Genomic DNA, 25,564 nt, shown 5'->3' with positions numbered 1-25,564 from the left:
GGTGATCTATCTGAAAACAACTAGTTGTTTGAAGGTGAATCACCCCTTTAATAGCATTCAAGAACATGAAGTAAGTGTTTTTTTTCATATTGTTTCATTTTTTTTTTTTTTAGAGTTTGCAAGAGATGGAGAAGATTGATCATGGATAAGACACTATGGAGACACATTAACCTAACACCCTACAAGGTCAGTGTTGTCTTTTTCTACAGATCAGACTTTTAAGAAATGATGGCAAGCAAATGTTCGTAACTAGTACAGGTATGGGATCCGTTATCCGGAAACCCGTTATCTAGAAAGCTCCAAATTACAGAAAGGCCATTATTCTGGCATAAATCCACAATGGTTTAGACTTAAGGTATAATGATAGTGATCCAAATTATGGAAGAAACTAAAACTGTGTGTCCCAAGTATTCCAGATAATAGATTATTATGTGGGTCTATTATCTGGAATGCTTGGGACCCACAGTTTAAGGTTTTTCCACAATATGGAGCAATATACAGGTATGGCATCCGTTATCTGGAAATCTATTATCCAGAATGCTCTGAAATATGGAACAGAAAAGGTAATCTCCCATAGACTTCATTTTATACAAATAATCCAAATTTGTAAAATTTATTTCCTTTTTGCCTATAAAGAATAAAACAGTAGCTTGTACTTGACCCCATCTAAGATAATAATTCATTCTTATTGGAAGCAAAACGAGCCTATTGGGTTTATTTAATATTTACGTGATTTTCTAGTACACATACTACTCAATATGTTGGCGCTATATAAATACATGTTAATAATGATAATACACGTAAGGTATGAAGATCCAAGTTACAAAAATATCCGTTATCCAGAAAACCCCAGGTCCCCAGAATTCTGGATAACAGGTCCCATACCTGCACCTTAAGTCTAAACGACTGTGGATTTATGCCAGTGTAGTAACCATAAAGTGCAAGGTAATATTTCATAATTACAAAGAAGAGTGATATGATATAATATAAATGTCACAATATAAGGGCTGCTTAGTAATTAATACAGATAATTACTACATGGCAGCACAGAAACCAGTGCAATTAGCATCAGAATTTAATAATCAGCAAACCTGCAGCATCAGCTTATATAACAGTGGTAGCTCATTTTCTGCTGGATAATTAGTGAGGAGCCCTAAGCTTAGCTTCTCAACAGCCAATCAGAGCCCACTGAGCATGTGAGTGTCACAGACACTTTCCAAGATGGTGACCCCCTGTGACAAGTTTGAAGTCCTGGATCATTGCTGCTATTGACAAGCTGAAACTTTAGCCTCGTGCAATAAGTTCACTATATAAAATATGGCATTTTTAACCATATTCCTTTTTAGGGTTTAGATCTCCTTTAACACCCGTAAGAATGATTTGAAGTGGTGTAAGTAGTAGTCATTGACCTGGGAACATTATGACCCATTGCTGTTTATTTTTCTTGTGGGGTGGGGGGAAGGAACAAAGGAGCCTGGAGACTGTAAAACAATTGTGCTCCAGGTGAGGCTCGAACTCACAACCTCGGCATAGCTTATCAGTTACTGTCTTATAAGTACCGCGCGCTAACCGATTGCGCCACTAGAGCACTTGGGTTTTTGTGTTTTATTACATTTTGTTAGGGTTGATAGAGATGACCTAAAGTAGATCTACATTGCCAAATATATGCCAAATACACATGTATGGCTATGTTTTTATTGTTCCATTCAGTCAGGCCAACCGCATGAACAGCAGGAACTGGGGCTAATCTTTCCTTCCTTTCAGACTGCCAATGTATAGCTGGTCATAGAAGTGCAGATAAATCCTTATGTCCGACGATCAACTCGTGCCTTGCAATCTCCCAACCTACCACTAACCCAGGGGTACCCTAAAGGTAGAGCGGGATCTACCAGTAGACCTTTAGCTGGTGATCAGTAGATCTCAAGACACTATAAACAAACATCTTATCTATATCATCCTCCTAATTCATTCTTTTCATTCAGATATTTATTATGTTAAAGGGATACTGTCATGGGAAAACAATTTTTTTTCAAAATGAATCCGTTTATAGTGCTGCTCCAGCAGAATTCTGCACTGAAATCCATTTCTCAAAAGAGCAAACAGATTTTTTTATATTCAATTTTGAAATCTGACATGGGGCTAGACATATTGTCAATTTCCCAGCTGCCCCAAGTCATGTGACTTGTGCTCTGATAAACTTCAATCACTCTTTACTGCTGTACTGCAAGTTGGAGTGATATCACCCCCCTCCCTTTTTCCCCCCAGCAGCCAAACAAAAGAACAATGGGAAGGTAACCAGATAACAGCTCCCTAACACAAGATAACAGCTGCCTGGTAGATCTAAGAACAACACTCAATAGTAAAAACCCATGTCCCACTGAGACACATTCAGTTACATTGAGAAGGAAAAACAGCAGCCTGCCAGAAAGCATTTCTCTCCTAAAGTGCAGGCACCAGTCACATGACCAGGGGCAGCTGGGAAATTGACAAAATGTCTAGCCCCATGTCAGATTTCAAAATTGAATATAAAAAAATCTGTTTGCTCTTTTGAGAAATGGATTTCAGTGCATAATTCTGCTGGAGCAGCACTATTAACTGATTCATTTTGAAAAAATATCAGTATCCCTTTAAGGTTACATAAGAAATTGTTGATTGTTAAATATAAACAATATATATTCTCTCATAAATCAATATAATATTTAAATAATATTTTCCATGGAACAGAAAGCTAAAAGTGCTTTTATGGATGTAGATCATAATTGGACAACATTACTAAAAGTAGACCTCGCATTAGTAAAGTGTGGGCCCTCCTGCACTAACCACTCAGATGAAATAAAGCAGCAAAAAGAACCAATCAGACCAATAGTAGTGACAGTCACCCATTGATATCGTCAGGCAATGCAGAAATCTTCTAACCTGTCCTATTGACTAAACGACTGATCGCCATGGCACGAAGATTCGTATGACTGGCCATAGACACAAAGTTACTATCATACGGAATGAAGATTCATACGATTTTCGGACTGTATGTGGATCGCTCCGATTTTCATACCATGGCGATCGGTCGTTCAGTTGGAAAGGTTAAAAGATTTATATTATCTAATAATAATATCTCTGCATGTATTGCCTGTCTGACAATATCAATGGGAGACTGTCACTATTAATCTTGGTAAAAGTCGACCAATCTGCCTGCTCAAACCTAGGCATGTGTTGCAAGCTGTACAGACTGACTATCTGGCCATGTAAAACTCCAGTAGACCACATTTATTTACTTTACTTCACGTTTAGTGCAGGAAATAACAAAAACACAGATATTTATTTTTGTGTGGACTGACCTTAAGATGGAACAGGATGCTAAACCAGGCAGTAGCATTTAAATTAACCATGTCTAAAACAACTGCCGTGACCCGGATTCGAACCGGGGTTGCTGCGGCCACAACACAGAGTACTAACCACTATACGATCACGGCGAGCCACCACACTGGGTGCAACCATTATACCCAAGGTGTGCATGAGAGAGCAGCCAGCATTAAAGGTTGATCTTTCAGTTAACTTTTAGTATGTTACAGAATAACTAATTCTAAGTAACTTTTCAATTTTTCTTCATTATTTATTTTTTTATAGCTTTTTAATTATTTGCCTTCTTCTGACTTTTTACAGCTTTCAAATGGGGGTCACTCACCCCTTTGAAAAAAACAAATGCTCTGTAAGGCTACAAATGTATTGTTATTGCTAATTTTTATTACTCATCTTTCTATACAGGCCTCTCCTATTCATATTCCTGGCTCTTATTCAAACCAGTGTGTGGTTGCTAGCGTAATTTCGACCCCAGCAACCAGATGGCTGAAATTGCAAACTGCAGAGCTGCTGAATAAAAAGTAGGGATGCACCAAATCCAGGATTCGGTTCGGTATTCTGCCAGGATTCAGACTTTTTCAGCAGGATTCAGATTCAACCGAATCCTTCTGCCCGGCCGAACTGAATCCTGATTTGCATATGCAAATTAGGGGTGGGGAGGGAAAGTGCCTGACTTTTTGTCACAAAACAAGGAAGTAAAAAATGTTTCCCCTGTCCCACTCCTAATTTGCATGTGCAAATTCGGATTTGGATTCGGTTCAGTAGAATCAGCCGAATCTTCCGCAAAAATTTCGGGGGTTTGGCTGAATCGAAAATAGTGGATTTGTGTATCCCTAATAAAAAGCTAAATAGCAACAAGCAATAAAAAATGAGAACTAATTGCAAATTGTCTCAGAATATCACTCTATACATCATAATAAAAGTTAATTTAAAGGTGAACAACCTCACTAAACTAATAGACAAAATGTGTGTTCAGCACAAGCCCTATATTGCAGTAACAGTTTCTTTAGATATTACTAATTTTTCTATTCAAGCTTCTCCTATTCATATTCCACTCTCTTATTCATTCATTGTTATTCAGTGCATGGTTGCTTGGGCAATTTGGAGCCTAGCAACCAGATTGCTGAAATTGCAAACTGGAGAGCTGCTGAATAAAAAGCTACAACTCGAGAAAAAACGAGAACCAATAGCAAATTGTTTCAGAATATCACTCTCTACATCATACGAACGGTTAATTTAAAGGTAAACAACCCAACTAATAGACCAAACGTGCGTTCAGCACAAGCCCTATGATGCAGTAACCGTTTCTTTAGATATTTTTGAAGCTCGTTTTTTTTTGTTGTTTGTTTTTTTGACTTTGAAGACATTGTTAACGTTGACCCCATTGCATTGCCTCAGAGCAACAGAAATGTGCACAGGAAACAGGTGATGGTTTGTTTTGAGAACACCAGGAAAGTAGTTACTGTCAGTTTCCCAATGGCCTTTAAAATAGACTGCATGTGTTTGCTGACCCATTTACATGCAAAACATTTGGTATTTACTTTACAGTATCATGACTCTACAATACACTTGGATGGCAGATTTTCCCCCCCATGTGCCATTGCCCTAGGGTTCTTTCATTGTTAATCTTAAAGGAACAGTTCACTGTAAAAAATAAAAGCATGGTAAATAGATAGGTTGTTCAAAATAAAAAAAAAATGTTTCTAATATAGTTAGTTAGCCAAATTTGTAATGTATAAAGGCTGGAGTGACTGGATGTGTAACATAATAGCCAGAACACTACTTCCTGCTTTTCAGCTCTCTAACTCTGAGTTAGTCAGTGACTTGAAGGGTGCCCACACTGTTCAGTGAGTTTGCAATTGATCCTCAGCATGCAGCTCAAATCAATCAGGGTTGCCAGTAGTGATGTTCTTACACCTCCCTTTCTGGGTCGCCCGCGACCTTCCAAATGCTGGCTTCTGACTTTTCGGATTTTTGAACTTTTGTAGACACGCCCCTCTCGCCCCTCCCCTTTTGTGATGTCATAGGGGGGTTGGCGTGGGTCTATAAAAGGAACCCGGAAGGTGGGTGCAGGCAGAGGTGTGGCGTGCGGGTGCGGGTCGGGAAAAGCCCAACTCGCACATCGCTAGTTGCCAGGTCTAATTTTCAAAAGTCAGCTACAAAACCAGCCAAGAGGAACTTCAAAATTAGCCCAAATCTGTACTTTGGCTAGTTTGTACTTTTTTAATCCCACCTGGGCTTTAAATTAGTAGCCCAATTTGTCTGAAAACCCTCCCATCTGGCAACCCTGGCTCAGATTCAAAAGCAACAGTTATGACCCATGTGCCCCCCCTCAAGTCAATAATTGGTTACTGCCTGGTAACCAATCAGTGGAAACCAAGAGAGCTGCAAAGCAGGAAGTAGTGTTCTGGCTATTATGTTAGACATCCAGTCACTCCAGCCTTTATACATCGCATTTTTGCCTAAATAACTATATTAGAAACATATTTTATTTTGCACAGCCTATCTGTTTACCCAGTTTTTATTTTTATACTGAACAATTCATTTAATGCACTAATGCTTTGCTCTTGTTATTGAACAGCTGAACTCAAAGACATTGTGGCACCTGATAAGACACAAATTTGTGGCAAGTTTGCAAACGCTGAAGCTGAAAGGGATGCTGCAGTCTGTGAAGAAGCAGGAGTTCCTAACGCCGGCCATCCTCCAGGAGATGGAGAAGCGCTTCCCCCACCTCAAGACGCTGCACTTGGAGCAGACAAACCTGCATTCCCTCAGCTACTATTACTTCCCGTCTACATTGAAAACTCTCGAGCTTTCCCAGTGTGAACTTCCCATGAATTTGTTTAAAGCTCCCCCCAACAAAGGCAGAACTTTCCCAAAGTTGGAGCATCTGTTTCTAAGCAACGTGTCCTCCTTCTCCAACCACCATGTGGAGACCATATGCAGTTACTCCGCTCTGAAGACTTTGTCCCTCTGCGGCACATACAGAGTCAAAGACGTTGGAATTCAGAAATCGCTGCCATTTTTGAGGGGTCTCGAGCACTTAAAACTTCAAGGCTGCGATATTTCAGATATAACCTTGCACCTCATTGGGTGTCACTTAAAGCACCTTCGCACATTGGCTCTCACAGACATCTCTTCTCTGACGGATGCTGGTTTAGCGTGCCTCTCTGGGGTGAAAACTCTGGAAAAGCTTCTGATAGAATATAACACCCACCTCTCGTTAAATTCTATCATAGCTGTGTGTGTCACATTGCCTGCCCTCGGTTATCTCAGTCTGAATGGGAAATTTGAGGGCCGTGGAATAGATGAGCTAAAGAAAAGCCTGCCAAACTGCAAGGTTACTAACTAGTACGGTATCACATGTAACCTTGACTCTGAATGCTTGGTCCATGGGCAGCATCTCCCGAAGGCCTTTCTTCATACGCAACGACGCTGGAAAAGCCAAAACCCCCTTCATATTAAATTGCTTCGAATGTGTATTTGCATCTCCTTTTTATGTGTACAGCCTGAATTGATTTTTGTTTAGTGATCGGTTCAAAGGCTTTCTTAAAGGAAAACTATACCTCCCCAAACAATGTAGTTGTCTATAAAAATATATTGCATGAAACAGATAATATGTAAAATCCTGCTTCATGTAAATAAACCATTTTCATAATAATAATATTCTTTTCTAGTCGTGTGTGTGCCATTGGGTAATCACAAATAGAAAATTGCCATTTTAAAAAATAAGGGCCGTCCCCCCTGGGATTGTATGATTCACGGTGCACACAAACATACCAACAAACCATATTTGTTAGGTCACATGAGCCAATTAACAGACAGAGTTCTGTCTTTTGCTTCCACACTTCTTCCTGTTACAGTTAGAGCTGCAGTATTTCTGGTCAGGTGATCTCTGAGGCAGCACACAGACCATCACAAAGGCATCAAGGCAAGAGATGTAAAAGGGCAAGATTTACTTAAATATATATTCCAGTTTGGTAAGATTCTTTAATATGCCAATTCATGTGATGTAAACTGTTGCTTGTGTTCATTTTGGGGGTATAGTTTTCCTTTAACTTCTTATTAAACACTGCAGGAAGCTTGCGTCACAGTTACCCTTTAAACTGCACATTTGAACTTTCAGAGTGGAGTCTGCTGTGGTTTTATATATATATATATATATATATATATAAATATAAATATTTCCCCTAATTTTCATATGGAAATTAGGATTTGATTCGTTATTTGGTCAAATCTTTCATAAAGGATTAGGGGATTCATCGAAAATGCAGATTAGGTGCGGGAAGGGAAATAGCAACTTTTTGTCACAAAACAGGGAAGTAAAATAATTTATTTCCACTTTTCCTTCCTGTAGCTAATTTGCATATGCAAATTAGGATCCTGTTCGATATTTGGACGAATCTTTCATGAAGGATTCAGGAATTCTGGCGAATCCCAAAAAGTGGATTCAGTGCAGCCCTAGTACTTTCTATAAATGTTTTGAAAGAAAATGTTCAAGTCACTTTTTGTAAATAGAATTATTTCTTGGCTTAAAATTTTACAATATAGGCAACAATATTAATTTTTCTGGTTTTGGAATAATTTGCCATGCTGTCGTGCCTTTCACTAACTGAAATTTAAAAAGTCATCTATTTGCTTAGGAAAGTCACAGCCTGGAACCTAGAAGATTCATAAAGGGGCCTACAGTTTACTTATCGGTCTATTCATTTTCTATTCTGTTATTCTCTTGGGTTCCCTAGCATTCAGCTAATAGTTCTAGATTGCTGATCTTATTTTAAAAAAATAAGGAATCATTAAGAAAACACAAATTGTTAAATATCATTGTCTGTGGCATATGAATCTACTTGCAGGGCGAACAAAAGTTCTGCAGCTTCCCCTTCCAGCTGGTTTATTTGTGTGTCAGTGATCCAATTGGCTGGCACACTTCAGCCTATTCTATCAATGACATGCAAATTAAAGGACCGTTCGCAGTAGCACCGCATCACCAAACTTACTACTTCATCATCTTGTGGGCAGGGACCGCTCTCACAAGCAGGGGGTCGGCGACCTCACAGTTGGCGACAAATTGGAAATTTGTTAAAGGCTGACAAAGAGGAGCTAAATATCTTGGTAAAGCTTCTTTAAAAACCATCAAATAGAAAAATGTTTGCAATGTCATGGGCTGTTCATTGTCAGAGATACCTCTGAAGATGAACATCCCCTTAAGGGCAGAGACACACGCTCAGATTCGGGGAGATTTAGTGGCCCGGCGATAAATTGCCTCTTCTTCGCGGGCGACTAATCTCCTCAAACTGCTTCCCGTCGGCTAGAAAGTAAATCGCCGGCGGGATGGCAATCGGTGCAATTCGTTTTCCAAAGTCGCCCGAATTTGCCTCACAAGGAAACTTAGTGCGACTTCGGAAAACGAAATTGCCATCCCTCCAGCGATTTACTTTCTAGGCGGCAGGCAGTTTGGGGAGATTAGTCGCCAGAAGAAGATGAGATTTGTCGCTGAGCAACTAATCTCCCCAAATATGAGCGTGTCTCTGCCCTTATGGACAGGGGCGCTCCACCAATGAGGCGAGTTGAGACACTCGCCTCAGGCGGCAGCGCCCCCCTGGTTACCAGGGGCGGCAAAAATGCCGCTCCTGGTAACTAAGAGCCGAATTTCCGGTTTTCAACCCGGAAATTCGGCTCTTCTAGTGCAGAGAGCGCAATTGCGCTCTCTGCACTAGCGTCGTGCAGCGCCCCGACCCCCTCCTGCGCAGAAAATGTGAGCGGCAATGGAAGGCCACCTCAGGCGGCATAAAGGCGCGGATCGGCGCTGCTTATGGAAACAGTATATCCTATTTATAAGACTGGTATATGTTTATGTTACTTTTCTATAACGTCTGTAAAACAAATGCTTATTTTGCACAGGGGGGGTTTATTTATTTGCATGTCTGTGTTTGTTGTGAGTGGTGGCAGCCATGTTTGCTGTGACGGCTCATCCAAAGACTTTAATCATCTTACACGGCATGCTGGGCTTCACCACGCTTATAAACAAAGCATCACACAGCCACGTGGAGCTCTTTTGTTATATATGAATTTCTCCATCCAGAATTTGGCATCAATTGACTTTTTAATTTTGATTTTAGAATTTGTCTGTATCGGGGCGGAACTAGGGGCCCTCCAGACAGTCGTGCTGATGTGAATCAATGCTGAAAACTGCGTCCGGAGGGGGGTTGGGGGCCCCGACTGCTCTGCCTTCACCCGGGCCCTGGAGGTGATTCGTTACTGATCAGTATGGCACCTGAAAAGCATAGCGGAAAGATTCACCTGAGTGTGCTTGTCAATTAGATCTTGGTCACTGCTAGTGCATTCAGCTGGGAACATTGGAGCTAGTGACAGTTGGATTTCCATTTAACAGGCTGAATGGGGGCAGTTTTCATGCCTTGTGTGCCACTGCCCTAAGTTGTGAATTGTATATACTAAAGGCCAAACTTGTGGTTCATATCTGTCCTGCAGAGCTGACAGTTGTGCTTACTTACCCTTAAAGGGGTTGTTCACCTTTAGATTAACTTTTACTAAAATGTAGAAAGTGATATTCTGAGACAATTTGCAATTGGTTTTCATTTTTTATTTGTGGCTTTTGAGTTATTCAGCTTTTTATTCAGCAGCTCTTCAGTTTGCAATTTTAGCAGTCTGGTTGCTAGGGTAATGTGAACAAGGGAATGTAATATGAACAGGAGAGGCCTGTATAGAAAGATTAGTAATTACAATAAGGGGCTGATTCACTATGGGTCGAATATCGAGGGTTAATTAACCCTCGATATTAGACTAGGAATTGAAATCCTTCGACTTCGAATATCGAAGTCGAAAGATTTAGCGCAAATTCTGCGATCGTACGATCGAAGGATAATTCCTTCGATCGAATGATTAAATCCTTCGAATCGAACGATTCGAAGGATTTAAATCCAACGATCGAAGGAATATCCTTCGATCAAAAAACTTTTCCAAAAAAACCTTCCCCATAGGCTAACATTGACTTCGGTAGCTTTTATCTGCCGAACTAGGGGGTCGAAGTTTTTTTTTAAAGAGACAGTACTCCGACTATCGAATGGTCGAATAGTCAAAGATTTTTACTTCGAATCCTTCGATTCGAAGTCGTAGTCGAAGGTCGAAGTAGCCCAAAAAATACTTCGAAATTCGAAGTTTTTTTACTTCGAATCCTTCACTCGAATTTAGTGAATCGGCCCCTAAATGTGTACGTTTACAAAGTATTTTCCTTTGGATGGGGGGGGGGGCAGTGACCCCCATTTGAAAGATGAAGAGTCAGAAAAGGCAAATAATTAAAAAAAAAAAAAAAAGAAATAATGAAGACCAACTGTAAAGTTGCTTAGAATTGGCCATTCTATAACATACTAAAAATTAACTTAAAGGTGAACCACCCATTTAATCTGATCAGCAATCCCAAGAGGTGGATATCCAGAAAATACATCCTGTTAGTAGGTCCTGAGTACTGTCTTGAGAAGCAGGGACTTCATTTTTTATTTCTACGACCTCCTCTCTAAACTGCTACCATTATACAACCAGTTGCCTAAAAGGTGCCAAATGAATTATTGTTTAGCAGGTTCCTCCATAGTCTTAATCCTGTGATAAGTGACCATAGAAGATTTAGGAGCCGTACACTCGGGAGGCCAAGTTTTTAGTTTTCACAATGAATGGCGTAGCATTATGTATATACTTGTCCTTTAATTAAAATCTTTTCAGTACAATTTGGGGCTTGGAGTGTGCCGGGAATGAATATATAATAAATACATGTTTGAAACAGAAAATGACCTCCTGCGATTCACTTTGCTGTTAATTATTAGCGGCTGTTGTGCAAGTGCGACGATATGGGACAAGGGCATGCAGAGTATAAGCTGAATATTAACACACATCCCACTTGAAGGCATTTTTATTGCCTGTTCCAAATAATAAAGAAATGACGTGAAGCTTAGTACTTCGTTATGCAACGGTCTCCTGTGTGCATGTTAAACTGAAGCCCAGCGAGGGTGGGGTATTATGAGCCACACAAAGGTCAGATTTCCAAACTAGAAACATATTCCAGTAAGTGACCATCACATCCATACGAGTTTGTATACACCATTTAAAGGAGAACTAAACCCCCTACTTTACATAGTCCCCCATCCCTGCTACCCCCCAGCCTAGGCGTTGCCCCTAATTCTTTACTTACCCCTCGTTGCAGATTCAGCACAGCAGAGCTCATGGGCGCAATCTTCCAGCTCTTCGGAATTCTTCGAGTCTTCCCTTAGCCAATTTCTGTCGCTTTCCGTGCATGCGCAGTTGTCACGAACCGGAAGTCTGCTCCAATTGCGCATGCGCTGATACAGCGCTCAACCCCTGAAGAAAATCAAAGAGCTTAAGATGGCACCCATGAGCTCCGCTAGGCTGAATCTGCAGCGAGAGGTGAGTAAAGAATTAGGGGCAATAACAGGAGTAAACACCTAGGCTAGGGTGGTAGCAGGGAGGAAGGACTATGTAGGGTAGGGTGTACTTATTTTTATTAGTAGGGAGTTTAGTTCCCCTTTAAATGCATGGATGCTTGCAAATCTATAGAAGATATTATCCTGAATAGTATAAGTCCCAGCTCTCCCCAGAACTTACCTTTCCTGCACCAGAGGGGGGATGAGGGTGCATCGCTAGTGATGAGAGTGCAATTGTGCTCTCTCACACTAGAAAAGCTGAATTTCCATTTTAAAAAACTGAAATTTTCTCTCAACCAAGACCAGCTTTTTGCTCTCCCTGGTACGGTCCAGGTCTGGACTGAGAATGAAAATAGTCCCTTGTGTTTCAGGTACACAGAGGCCCAAACTGCCCCCACCAGCCCACTAAATACTGACTTTCTATGGCACCTTATAGCAGCCCCTCTGGCATTTGCCAGAACCCACAGATTGCCAGTTGGTACCCTGCTCTGTGCTGCCGCCTGACTGGAGTTTTCAACTTGCCTCATTGGCGCCGCACCCCTGAAAAGTCAAACAGACGGGACCTAGGCCTATTTTTTGATGTTAATGTTCCTTTAATGACCTCCAGACGTAGGGTCCCCAGCTGTCCTGCTTGGATAACGGCCCATTCTTCTCATAACTCTCTGATTTGCAAGATGCATAGTACAACACCTTATTGTATTCCTCCCCTTTAATCCCTTGCCTTCAAGAACAGCAACAGTAACACATTTTCGGGTTTAACGCCGCACTACGGGAATATTGTGCTTTATCAACAAATGCCCTTAACTTGCCCATTTCAGCAGAATGCAAAGGGTTAAAGGTATTTTCATTAAAAAAAAAGAGAGAGAGGGTCATTTTAAGGAAGTACCAACACTCTCACATTCCATGACTTGATTTCTCAACCACTAACCCCACAGTTCTGGTGCCAATTTACTTGGAATACACTACTGGGGAGGGGGGGTAAGGAGGGGTGCTTTCTAAACCCTCTGCACCCAGTTCTTTACATAGATGTTCCTTACATATATCTCTTTATTGCAAGCCAATGGTTTTGTGATTCCTCCTTATTCAGCAGCAGGAATACAGCAAAATAGCCTCCTCCCTGCACAAGTCTCCCATCTCTCTTCTTCTGCCGCCCTATCCGTGTTTGCCTTGGTGCACTTGGGAACCCCTCCAGAATCCAGCTGAACCATAAGGAATTTGTTTTGCTTCTCTTCAGGGATTGGGAATTCTTTCACAATACACGAAAAAAAAAAAAAACTGCATTGCATCCTTCCCTGTAGCAAAGGAACAAGCGGAGAGAGATCTTCTGCGGGAAACCCCAACGTTTCTTAGACGAAAAGGCACACAGGACGATTTACAGGTAATAGGATCTGTTATCTGAAAACCTGCTATCCATAAAGCTCCAAAGTACTGTAAAACCAGGAGTATAACTTTTGCTCCAGGCCCCCGATCACTTGCATGCCAAGATTCCCAGCAACCCCTCCACCCGTCTGCTGATGGTTACTGGGCCCCCAAATATTAATTACCTTCTGCTCATCTTCTCTATTGGCTTTTATGTCACAGAGAAAGTTAAATATCAAACATAAACCATTGCACAACATGCTCTGTGATATGTATGTGTTCTCTGCAAGATGTCATGTAAATAATGTGTGTGTGTATATATATATATAGATATAGAGATAGATAGATAGATAGATAGATAGATAGATAGAAGATAGATAGATATGCTGCTAAATAGAAGGGTATTAGAAGTTGCTAAGGATTTAAATCTTAGATGAGGCCAAAAAAAGACTTATCCAAGTTCTGATGAAATGGAAACATGCCATTGATTTCACACTTTTGGCCCAGACCGCTGCACTGAAATCTCCGCTCCCCAACCAAAGTTCTTAAGCAGTGGACGGCATGTGTGCTTGAGTGGGTGGGCAAGGGGGCTGGGTTTATTTTGTAGGGGGGGCGGAAAAGGCTAGTTATGCCACAGCGTCTACGGCTCCCGCTACATAGACATCTGTCAGCCTCCACTTGCTCCTGTGTCTGTGTACTCAGAGGCTCTGGGGCTCTGGGGCTCATTTATAAACAGTAGGCAAATTTGCATCTGAGCAGTAACCCATAGCTACCAATCAAATGCTTGCTTTCATTGTTCAAACTGCAGCTGGCTTAAAAAAGCTAATCACTGATTGGTTGCTGGGGTTACTATCCAGGTGCCTCCTCCTCTGATGATGCGCCCAATAGCGCGAAAACCGTCAGGAGGGAGTGGCCAACATGAGGTAGGCAGCGGGGGAAAAGGATATTGGCGCAGGAGGCATTAGCGTTGCAGGGAGCACCCTGCTCGTTTATTGTTTCGGGGACACACCCATGCTTGACGAAACGTTGCATATCCGCACAATAAACGAGCAGGGTGCTCCCTAATGCCTTCTGTGCCGATATCCTTTTTCTTAGACCAATTATTAGGTAGCTGATCCCCTAATATTGTGCACCGGGCTGATCTCTCTGAGGGTTATCAATTGCTTATGTAGGCAGGGGGAGACACTGCATTGTGGTGTGTTGTGCTAAAAGCTTTGTTTGGATGTATTAATATGAATTTACACTGTGCATGAAATGCACAAATAAATGTTTTAAGTAAGAGACAGGCAGTGGACCCATGCACAGCTCTTGCTGCTAAAATAGCATATACCCCAAAAATAAAACGGATGACACGATGTATTTCCTGTTTTATATGGGGATACCCACGGAGTGTCCGAAGAGGAGAATAAACCAGTACAGATAAACGCTACATGCGAGTTAAGCACTATTCTCTTGTAAGTAGGCATTTCACTCGGTCTTGGCAAGTACCTGTAAGGATCACATATGCATGATAAAGAGGATTCAAAGGCTATTTAAAGGGGAAGTGCACTGGATATTCTTTTTGGATAGTTCAATCTGAATTTAAAGAAGAAGGAATCGGTTATAGCACTATTCCCCTATTTCTGTATAATTTGAAGTTTGGAAATACTACACTATATACTTTGCATCTCCCTGTTGTTTGTTTTCTCCGTTGCCAGAGGCGCTGATCCACTCTTTATACATGTATAACCAAATCACAGTTGAGAGACTGAAGCAGGATCGGCAGGAGTGAACTGGACTAAGTACTAACTTTGTTTTTTTACAAATTTGTTTTTTACAAATTTTTCATTTTCATATACTCCAAAACCAATTTGTCTATGATTTGCCAAGTGTCTGTAAATGAGCCCTACTGTGTTGGCCTGAGTGCAGACACATGGAGCAGATTTAGGTATGAAAATACATACTAACGGGTTTCCGCATAAAAAAATCCATCTTTGTGTGTCTGCACCCAGGCTGATGCAGAGGCCACGGATTGGATGATTCTCAGCTGGCACATCAGCCTTGTGTGGCAGTAGCCAGTGGCATAACAGCGGCTCACGGGGCCCAGCACAAAAAATCTTCAGAGGGGCCTTGTGTTTTCCTACCCAGCCCTCCCTGTACCTGCTGCCCCCACCCACCCAATGTCCCCTGCTCCCCACCGCATGCACAAAGCACCAAGCAGGTTACCAGGAGCCAGGTAACCTGCTTAAAAGCCAGGTACTTTTAAAGTATAGTGGGTGAGTGGGGGTGGCTCCTGCTGGAGGCCTCAGGCAGCTCTTGGCAGTGGCGTAACTACCGGGGGAGCAGGGAGTGCGATTGGGCCAGGGCCCGCACCCCCTCAGGGCCCCCCCAGCAGCTCACGCGCCACGATTCCCGGGCGGTTCCGGGTGTATGGAGGGGGGCGGGGGGCCCGGCAGCGCGTACCGCGCCAGGGCCCGCCCCCCTCTAGTTACGTCACTGGCTCTTGGGGAAACATCCCCGGCGGTGATTTGTATGTTAGGCGGTGGAGGGGAAACAAGGGACATTTTATCGCTGTAGCTGACGTTAATCGTAATCGACAAAACATTCTGTGTGTCCTTGCCCTAAAAGTGGGTGCATTTCCTATATTGCACCATAGTCATTATATGAGGGAATTCTGCCTTTATCATGTGTTTCTTCCCTGAAGTAGGTGCAAACTGGGTGCGTGAAAACGCCCTGACTATGGATACAGAATTCAGCACAAGCTGTGAGAGGCTGGATACTGAGCTGGGCTGTTCAGGTAATTGTCTTCAGCAAACAATCATTCCGAGCGCTCATTGAAATACAGACAATTACATTTCCACAAACACCACCGCAGGATACGTCTTTTAATTACTTCCTGTGGGGCAATTCCCCGGGATCTCTGTTTGCTGCGAGGAGTGCAGTTGAAAAACTGTCCATCAACGTTAACCCTTCATTGTATCTCCCACTGGTGCACACAACAAATCTGGCAAGAGGACCCTCTATACAGTAGTCAGATGCGTGTTTAGATAACTAACTAAAATTGGCCCCTGGGTCTGTCTCCGTTATAGTGGTATAGAAATCCCCAGTGCCTTTCCTACCTGAGAGTGAGGGGTGGGCACTTTCAGATCTTTTATGATCTGTATTTTCCTTAGTATTAACTATAATGTAACCTCTGCCATCTTGAGACTTTACTGGTTCATTGTGGATAGTCCAGTCCCCGGCCCTTATTTACCATAAATGCACCTGAGATCCAGTACCTAGACCAGCAGCTTTAGGGGGCTGCCCCTGGGGCCTATACAGTGTAGGACTGGCCCCCTGGGCTACCAGGAAAACTCCCGGTGGGCCAAGGTGTCAGTGGGCCTCTTGCTTCAAACCATTTGGCCTATTTCATGGTCATTCCCTATTCCCTAGAGTTTAGTGTGTAGAGAAAAGAGGCAAGGAGAATAAAGAGGTTGAGTGAGGAGATAATAATAGTTGAAAAGCAGGCCCTCAGCCTAAGGTTTTCTGGTGGGCCCCTGGTATCCCAGTCGACACTAGGCCTATAGGGTAAATTCAATTTGATTAGAAAAAAAAAAAACCTTTCCAGCTTGTCGCTGGATACTTTGCAAAATGGTGTACCTTTATCTTCTGTGCATGGCCGATTGTGGCTTCATACAGCCCTGGTCAGCCTTGAATGATGTTGCTATGAGAGGCCTTAGAGCTGAGAAATTAATTTTAATTCAGTTGTAAGGTCATGAGGTACAAACAGACTGTGTCCCATGTTAAAGTCTAAATCTTATCTTTTATATCTATAGTTAAAAAATCCCCCCTTTTCCAAAGAAGATCGACGTACCTCACCTATGGCTTGCTGGCCCTCTCATACATCCTCATCCTGACCCTCTTCATCATGTTCTTATCTAAAGGTCAGTCACAATGAAGTTTTCCTTTAGTCTGTTTGGGCAAATAGAATTGACTACTGGCAGGCCCGGACTGGCATGACTATGGGTTCTGGCAAATGCCAGAGGGGCTGCTATAAGGTGCCATAGAAAGTCAGTATTTAGTGGGCTGGTGGGGGCTGATTGGGCCTCTGTGTACCTGAAATGCCAGGGCCTATTTTAATTCTCAGTCCGGACCTGACTACTGGTGCCTTTGGGTTAGACTTTTTTTAGTAAATATTTATAAAGGAGTACATACGGCACAGAATGGTGTTCAGGGTGTCCAGCCTTTGTTCTTGTTAAACAAAAGGTTCCAATAGTGTTGCACAGGCTGAGAGACTTTTTTTAGTGAGCCGCGGGCAAGTGGCCATATTCTAGAAAAAACCCCCATCCATGATCTCAGTTCACCCGTACTTCTCCTTTATCTATCTGCCCTCATTCATTTAGATGCATATACATTTAGGCCAACATGAGGGTTGTCCCTCAATAAGACCACCTATATAACTACTATTAAAAAAACACATTTTAATAGTTTGGACAGATGTAATATAATCTGGAAGGTATCAGGTTCTGCAGAAACATGTTGGTGTTCAGTGGCTCTTTTAAATAAGTTTTTTCTCTTTCTATACAAGCATCCAAATCTGAAACATCGAAGGACGACAAGAGTAGAGATTACAGTGAACTCAAGAACAATGGTAAGCCTGTGATTGGTTCACTGGGGATCTTGGATGTTACAGTCAACACTTCCCAGCTGAATAAAGTGGCTTTTATTTATTACTAACTGAAGGCCTATGACTTACCTCATATGTCTTTTTTCTCCACTGATGGAAAAAATGCCAATGGAGGAAACACAGTTGAGGCTGAAAACATGCAAATAAGTCAAATTTGTTGATTTTAATTTCAAAATTATGTCTTTAAAAAGTTAATATATTGAGTTTCTTATACTCAGCATTAAAACTAGGGATGCACCGAATCCACTATTTTGGATTCGGCTGAACCCCCGAATCCTTCACTAAAGATTCGGCCGAATACAGAACCCAAATCCTAATTTGGGTTCCTATATGGGAAGGGGAAAACATTTTTTACTTACTTGTTTTGTGACGAAAAGTCATGTAATTTCCCTCCCCACCCCTAATTTGCATATGCAAATTAGGATTCGTTCAGCAGCCAAATCTGAATCCTGCCGAAAAAGGCCGAATCCCAAACCAAATCCTAAACTGAATCCTGGATTCGGTGCATCCATAATTAAAACAAGACCATAGATGATCCAAATGCATGACAATGTTTTGGGCCCTTTGTCCACACTGGGAGATTAGTCACCCTGAGATAAATCTCCTCCCCTGCGGGTGACTAATCTCCTGCAAATGCTTTCACTCCTGTGATAAATTGAATCACTGGTGGTGAAACCCAGATGTTACTTCGATCTTCCAAAGCTGCATGAAGTTCTGACTTCGGAAGACTAAAGCTCCCCATAGACGCAACGATTCTTCTTGGCCAACGACCGATTTTAGGGAAGTCCGACCAATCCTTCGAAATTATCGTGCGGTTAGTGGGATTCGAACGATCGTACATCTTACGATTTTTCAGCCGACATCTGTCAGGAAATTGATCGGCCAGGTCAAAAAATCTTTGTCGGCCCCAGTGCAATCTCTCTATGTTTGCAGGGCCAAGCAGGCAGCTCCCCTTTGTTTTTAGTTGATGGTAAATTTGTACGATCGTACGATCGTTCCGAGAATATTGTGGTCTCATGATGAGGATCTGATCTTTTAAAAATCTCAACATCTATGGCCAGCTTTGGGCAACACATGGGTTTCACCACCAGTGATTCTCTATGTCGCCGGTGGGAAAGCATTTACAGGAGATTCGTCGCCCGCAGAAGTAGCAAACGATTCATCTTTTTGTGGACCATTGCCCTTATGGCTCCATTCTCAACTCCAGGGGTCCTCAAAATATTCTGAACCCCAGAATCTGCACTGGACACTCGACACATAGTTTTGCTTATATCTGTGAATGGCTTAGACAAGTAAGCACACATAGATTGTACCCTTACATACACACAGCAATATGCAGAGAGAGAATATTCTAAGCAGATTCTAGCTTATAAAATAATGTTCCAAATAATAATAACTGAGGAGGCCTTTATGGGTTATTTTGTGCCAAATAAACATCACCATTCTAAGAAATATTAAAAAACACAGTGAGTCACACCTGATTTTTGCAGAATTGGCAGAATTGTGTGTTAACAACAATGGAGGTTCCCCTTTGTTCTGCAACAAACTTGTGCAATTTCCCCAAAAATCTGGAATGCCTCATCTATGGGTCCCGTTTGTCAGTTACAGAATGACGTGAATTCATATAAATACTCTGTGAATCATTTGCTTTCCAACTGCTTTTTGTCTCTTGCAGTTTCTGTGCTTTTCTACAAACTGAAGCTACTGGAGGAAACATCACAGAGTAAGGCAGTGAGAGTGATACTGGTGTGTGGAGCAGGTCATGTAACAATACAGAGCAATGTCCAGCACGAGGTTGTGTGTAGTGCAAAGTGCAAAACTGTCATGTCTATCCAAAGCTGTGCCACCTAAGGCCTTGCATTGTGGGTGTTCAAGGAAGAGGGGCCTTTGGAATATGTTAGTGGCCCCACAGTAAAACATGATTGTGTCATTGTTAATTCCTCCCACCCTCAACTACCATGCTGTAAAGCAGGGGTCCCCAACCTTTTTTACTCGTGAGCCACATTTAAATGTAAAAAGAGTTGGAGAGCAACACAAGCATGAGAAAGTCCATGGGGATGTCAAATAAGGGCTGTGATTGGCTGTTTGGTAGCCCCTATGTGAACTGGCAGCCTACAGGAGGCTCTGTTTGGCTGTATACCTGGTTTTTATTCAACCAAAACTTGCCTCCAAGCCTGGAATTCAAAAATAAGCTCCTGCTTTGAGGCCACTGGGAGCAACATCCAAGGGGTTGGAGAGCAACATGTTGCTCGCGAGCTACTGGTTGGGGACCACTGCTGTAAAGCATCAAATTTATGAGCATTCTTCTGCCAATGCAATAAATTTGAGAATATGCAATAACACATCATGGAGTTGACTTACTGGGTTTATCATGTGAGCAATGTCACAGCGTTCCATAACCACAACCACAACTGTTCACTCTGTTAAGCCTACTTAAACCTCAACTGATTATGTAAATTAACTGGGTGGCTTTGTGAAGGCCCTTCTCATTATAGCATAATGCTTTGTAGACATGTGCTCAAGGGAAATTGTATGTCCCTTCCAATTATAGGGTTATGCCCTTGTACTCCTTCTTCTTGCAAGATGGGGGTGGAAGCTAAATATTGTTCCTCCCACATCCTCCTTAACCCCACTTCATGTGCAGAAAAGTATAATAAAGAAATGCATGGGGCCTTGTAGGGAACTTAGACTCCATCTTTTGCATTACAGTTAAGTGATCCTCATCCTATTCCCCCTGCCCTGTGCCTCATGGTGTAAGACCAAATACATGAATAAGATTAGCAGTAAAAAAACTTCTGGGAGGGCTAATCAGATGTCATTGCTCTGGAAGTAGGGTCATATACTAAGCCCTTTACCCCTGATAAGGTGAGCTAGTGAGAGTTATAGTCCAACAGCATTCTTGGCTTTTACCATTTCAGAGTAGGTGTCTGTACTACTCCACCAAGATAGTTTGACCCATCATTGTCCTTTTCCAGGGAGCAATTGTGACAGTGGCTGGAAGGAATTTAATGGAAGCTGCTACTATTTCTCCAAGAACACAATGGACTGGAATAAAGCCCGGGACCTGTGTTTGAAAAGGGAAAGCGACCTGGTTGTCATCACCAGTGAGAATGAACAGGTGAGTATAGTACATGGTGAGGATAGTACATCTGACAGTCAGTGAGAGACAGTGTCAGTGCCCATAGGCACATGGCCAGATTCCTGTTTTGGCCGCCCCTAGGCCGGAAGGTAAAACTCCCTGCTCCCTCCCCTTGCAAACATGCTCATCTACCCTTTGCGAGTGTGCACACGCATGCGCAGTCTACCTCTGGGACAGTGGCGGAGCGCTGGCCGGGAGCAGTCGTCGGATCCCCTGCGCATTCCCCAATGTGGCTGGGTTGGCATACTGCCCCTAAAATATTGGCGCCCTATGCCCGGGCTATTGTGGGCTCGCCACAAATATGCAAGTGTAGTGGCCGTGGATATTATATTCATCTAGTGTGCCAGGAACTGGCACTTTATCTGAGTAGAGGATGTGTGGGCATGTCTTGCATTTCTTCCTTCCAAATGGGTTGGTTCCATAGCTGAACTTTTTATAATAAGTCTTCTCAAGTTGGGGGGTTGTCTAAATGCCAGAAGTGGTGGATCTGGAAATGTTACTTAGCTTTTCATATTTTTATAGTGTGTGTTGCAGCTCTCTGGCTCTTTTTCTGAAGGCCTTAAGTTGTAGGTTGTGACAAGTGATCCCTGATTTGTCTCTCTTTTTTGTTTGTATATTAGCAGTTGTTTCCTGGTATGTTGTAATCTACAGTACTTGGGTTGTATCCTCTTCTGAGAGTCTTGAGTTGCTGGTCCTGCCTAAGGGTTAGTCCACACGAGGAGATTCGGGGAGATTTAGTCGCCTGGCGAATCGCCTCTTCATCTGGGCGACAATCTCCCCGAACTGCCTTCACATGTCTTCCCATCCGCTGTAATGAAAAGTCGCTGTGCTAAACCACACACAGCGCTTCATTTTCTGAAGTTGCCTCACGAGGAAACTAATCTCCTCGTGTGAACTAACCCTAAGGGTCAGGGCCCACAGGCAGATTCAGGGAGATTACTGCCTCCCCTGTCTTCCCGCTGGCTAAAATGATAACGGCAGGCGGGATTGCACTCGGCGCTATTCGTTTTCTGGTCACCTCACGAGGAAACTTCGGGAGACTTCAGAAAACAAAGCGCACGAGTGCCATTCCGCCGGCAATCTACATTCTACCCGGCAGGAAGGCAGAGGAGGTAGTTTAGGGAGATTAGTCACCCCGAAAAAGAGGAAATTTGTCACCGGGCGACTAATCTCCCCGAATCGCAGCGCGTGTCTCTGCCCTAAAGGTGTCAGAACAGATTAGATTGTAATGTAGGGCTTGCCTATAGATTGGGGGCCCCCAAACTTTTTTAGCCGTGCATCACATTCAGATGCAAAAAAATGTCTGAAGAAAAGTCGGGATTCTGTCATGATTTTTATGATGTAGTTTTTATTTATTTATTTTCATTCCTGAACCAGCAAGTGTATTTTTTTAATATTGGTGTGTAGGTGCATCTCAGATCATTTTGCCTGGTCATGTGCTTTCAGAAAGAGCCAGCACTTTAAGATGGAACTGCTTTCTGGCAGGCTGTTGTTTCTCCTACTCAATATATCTGAATGTGTCGCAGCAGGACCTGGACCTTTATCTGTTCTTAGATCTACCAGGCAGCTGTTATCTTGTGTAAAGGTGACCATAGATGCACAGATAATATCATACTATAATTTTTTCGTACAATATTCATTGCATGTATGGTGGAAAAAGAGCCGGCCAATATCGGCAGAAGGCTTGGATATCTGTCTGCTTGACGATCGGCTGGTCGGAAATTTTGATTGGGCGTCCTTGAAGGCACCCGAACATCGGCCATTGTTAGTGCTGAATCGTCAGATACAGGTAGAATTCTATTGTTTCTTCCTGTATATCTGACGATTCAGCTCGAAATGAAGGATCTTTCTTGGAAACATCTTTTTCACGAAAGATTGTAATTGTTACGTCTATGGCCACCTTCTTGTTCTGTTGTTAGGCTGCCTGGGGGGCGGGTGATATCACTCCAACTTGCAGTACAGCAGTAAAGAGTGACTGATGTTTATTAGAGCACAAGTCACATGACTGGGGACAGCTGGGAAACTAACAATATGTCCAGCCCCATGACAGATTTTAAAATTAAATATAAAAAAATCAGCAGCACTTCATGACAGTATCTCTTTAATGTTGACTTGTTATTATTCTGAACTATTAGACCAAGGTCTGGTGGGCAAATTTTAATAAGTCCCCCTGTGACTGATGCTTGAGAACAATGCTGAATTATCGAATAGGAAACACAGAGCTTGCAATTGGTGCTGGTGTCAGTGATAAATTAGGAGCACCAATGTCTCTTTCCCTGCAGTTCTTGACCATCAGGTAATGAAGATTTAACTCTCTGCCCCTCTAGGACTTCCTCCATGAAACCACTCAGGATGGTCGTTACTGGATTGGCCTCAGTGACACGGATGAGGAAGGCATATGGATCTGGGTTGATGGAACAGACTACGAAACAACATATAAGTAGGTGTAGAGGAATGGTTTGTTGAGCTGAAAAGCCCTATGAATTCTCGCTGCATGGACTGTTATGCACAAATTCTGCACCAGTGGATGTAGCCTGAAGCTTAGGTTTGTCTCTTCATAGGTTCTGGAAGGAAGGAGAACCAAATGATCATCTGAAGAATGAAGACTGTGCCCACATGTGGACTCATGGAGAGTGGAACGATGTCCCGTGCACTTACAGCTATTGCTTTGCCATTTGTGAGAAAAGAATCCCACCCCGCACATAGTTTTAATCACTGTGCAACCTGTGGGCTCCAGGAAGCATGGTGGGGTTGATTCATTTATTTTAAAATAGCTTTTACTGTCTGAACATTGGAGAGCAACGAGAACAGGGAATACAGGAAAACCGATTCTCCCAGCAATGCTCTGACCTATTATGATTGTGGTCTAAGCAGATAGTGGGTAAGAGAGAATAAAATTCTGTGTATGCAGATTCCCACGTGAGCCCCCTGACTGAGATGGTTCTTATCTCAAGCTACCCTTGCTCACTAGCACCCTGGCCTTGAGGGTAGAGCCACCTGTTTGGCTGTAAGAGCAGATCTTTGTTTTTCTGTGCTGTGGAGTTTTTCCTCTTTTACCTCAAGTGTTCTCCAGCAACTGAATTTTCTCAACATGGGCGTGCCCACTTGTAAATGGGGCAGTTTGTTTCTATTGGGACCCATTCTACTTAGGGGAGCAGGTCTCAATGACCTAATTGTTAAATTAGTAGCATGCCCCATGATTAGTGATGGCAACCCTGCTTTTAATATTAACTAAGATAACAAATAACCGTTCAGCCCTAAGCTTATCCTAACTGGCCTCCAGTCAGACTCAAACTGTAGAATGCAACTCTAATACAAAGCAGTGGTCTATAACAGCTGCTCTTATTGCCTGTCTGGGCTAAATCAAAATTGGGTCCTGGATCTAAAAAGGTTGACCAATGGTTTATGGGTTGCTAGTAGGGTTGCCACCTTTTCTGGAAAAAAATACCGGCCTTCCTATATTCTTTCTGTTTTTTCTCCTATTAATAACATTGGGATTAAGCATAATTTTTATGGCCAGGCTGGTAAAATACTGGCCAGATGGCAACCCTATTTTCTAGGGTTGCCCCCTCACATCTTTTAGCCAGGCAGGATGATGGTTTTACCTGCGGTTGGTTTTAAAGAGGCAGTGGGGCAGCCCTAGCGACAAATCTCCACTTTTTCGGGGTGACAATCTCCCCGAACTGCCTTCCCCCTGACCAGGGTCAGACTGGTGCCGACGGGACACCGGGAAAAAACCTGGTGGGCCCCCGGCTTTTGTGGGCCCCGCCGACCCAGATCCACACCCACATCTGCGATAAGAAGCCTTGGTAATGCCGGAATAACATTCCGCACTGGCGCATGCACACAAACTCAGAGCACCAGTGCATGCGCACAAACTCGTAGCGCCGGCGCAACATGGTGGGCCCCCCAGTCCGACGCTGCCCCTGACCTCCACCGGCTAAAATTAAAATCATCTGGGGGAAGGCACATGCGGCGCTTCATTTTCCGAAGACACAAGAAGTTTCCTCGTGAGGCAGCTTCGGGCGACTCGGGAAAATGAATCGTCGAGTGTGCCTTCCCCCAGGCGATTTTTCGTTTTAGCCAGCGAAGGGCAGGGGGAAGGCGGTTGGGGGAGATTGTCGCCCCGTAGAAGAGGAGATTTGTCGCTGGGGAGACTAATCTCCCCGAATCTGCTCATGTGGCCAGACCTTAAGACATTTTGTGCATACAGCTACTAAAAATGCCTTACCCTTTAAACAAAACAGGGATTGTTTGTCCATATATTGCAATATATTTAAGCTGGCCAACTATGTCAAAGTCATCCCATATCTGGCCAGTCCTACACTCAATTTTCATCTGATTCATTAAGAATTCTATTGCTTCACATTTTACACAGGGACTAAGTTTTACCTGCAACTTACTTGCTGCTTTCAAAGTAATATATAATATGTCAATGTATGTCGCTTGCCCTGTGTAGAGAACAGCATGTAGCACTATTATACTGCACTTATAATACAGGAACATGTTCTCTAAGTGGCTGGTGAGCAACCAATAGGAGAGGGCTGAATGTAATTGTACTTTTATATCTTTTTATGAATGTTTTTTTTATCACTGTACAATACCAGCAATGTA

The 25,564-nt window shown here is 42.8% G+C and overlaps 1 protein-coding gene and 2 non-coding genes across 5 annotated transcripts in view; 1 reads left to right on the top strand and 2 right to left on the bottom strand.

The window, feature by feature from the left end:
* clec4m.L (C-type lectin domain family 4 member M L homeolog) overlaps nucleotides 1-24,934 on the top strand; it is a 29,388-nt gene extending 4,454 nt beyond the window's left edge. The window contains exons 1-9 of one of the 3 annotated variants that reach the window (XM_041587218.1): nucleotides 121-186; nucleotides 13,042-13,185; nucleotides 15,853-15,942; nucleotides 16,961-17,068; nucleotides 17,713-17,775; nucleotides 19,487-19,534; nucleotides 20,787-20,929; nucleotides 23,278-23,390; nucleotides 23,512-24,934. In XM_041587218.1, coding sequence (XP_041443152.1) covers nucleotides 15,885-15,942; nucleotides 16,961-17,068; nucleotides 17,713-17,775; nucleotides 19,487-19,534; nucleotides 20,787-20,929; nucleotides 23,278-23,390; nucleotides 23,512-23,656 — 678 coding nt within the window. In that variant the 5' untranslated portion in view covers nucleotides 121-186; nucleotides 13,042-13,185; nucleotides 15,853-15,884 and the 3' untranslated portion in view covers nucleotides 23,657-24,934. Of the gene's footprint in view, nucleotides 1-113; nucleotides 187-5,938; nucleotides 6,838-13,041; nucleotides 13,186-15,849; nucleotides 15,943-16,960; nucleotides 17,069-17,712; nucleotides 17,776-19,486; nucleotides 19,535-20,786; nucleotides 20,930-23,277; nucleotides 23,391-23,511 lie in introns of those variants that run through there. The other 2 variants (XM_018253653.2, XM_018253654.2) reach the window with 2 other exon arrangements.
* trnai-uau lies at nucleotides 1,496-1,588 on the bottom strand. Its single transcript is given in 2 exon segments — nucleotides 1,496-1,531; nucleotides 1,551-1,588. It is a non-coding gene; the product is annotated as a tRNA-Ile (tRNA).
* trnah-gug lies at nucleotides 3,399-3,470 on the bottom strand. The gene has a single exon. It is a non-coding gene; the product is annotated as a tRNA-His (tRNA).
* Nucleotides 24,935-25,564: the final 630 nt, after the last annotated feature.

This window comes from Xenopus laevis, chromosome 3L (assembly GCF_017654675.1).
Source record: "Xenopus laevis strain J_2021 chromosome 3L, Xenopus_laevis_v10.1, whole genome shotgun sequence".
Taxonomy (NCBI): Eukaryota; Metazoa; Chordata; class Amphibia; order Anura; family Pipidae; genus Xenopus; species Xenopus laevis.
The sequence above is the reverse complement of the archived record's forward strand: the minus strand, read 5'-3'. Positions and strand labels throughout refer to the sequence as shown.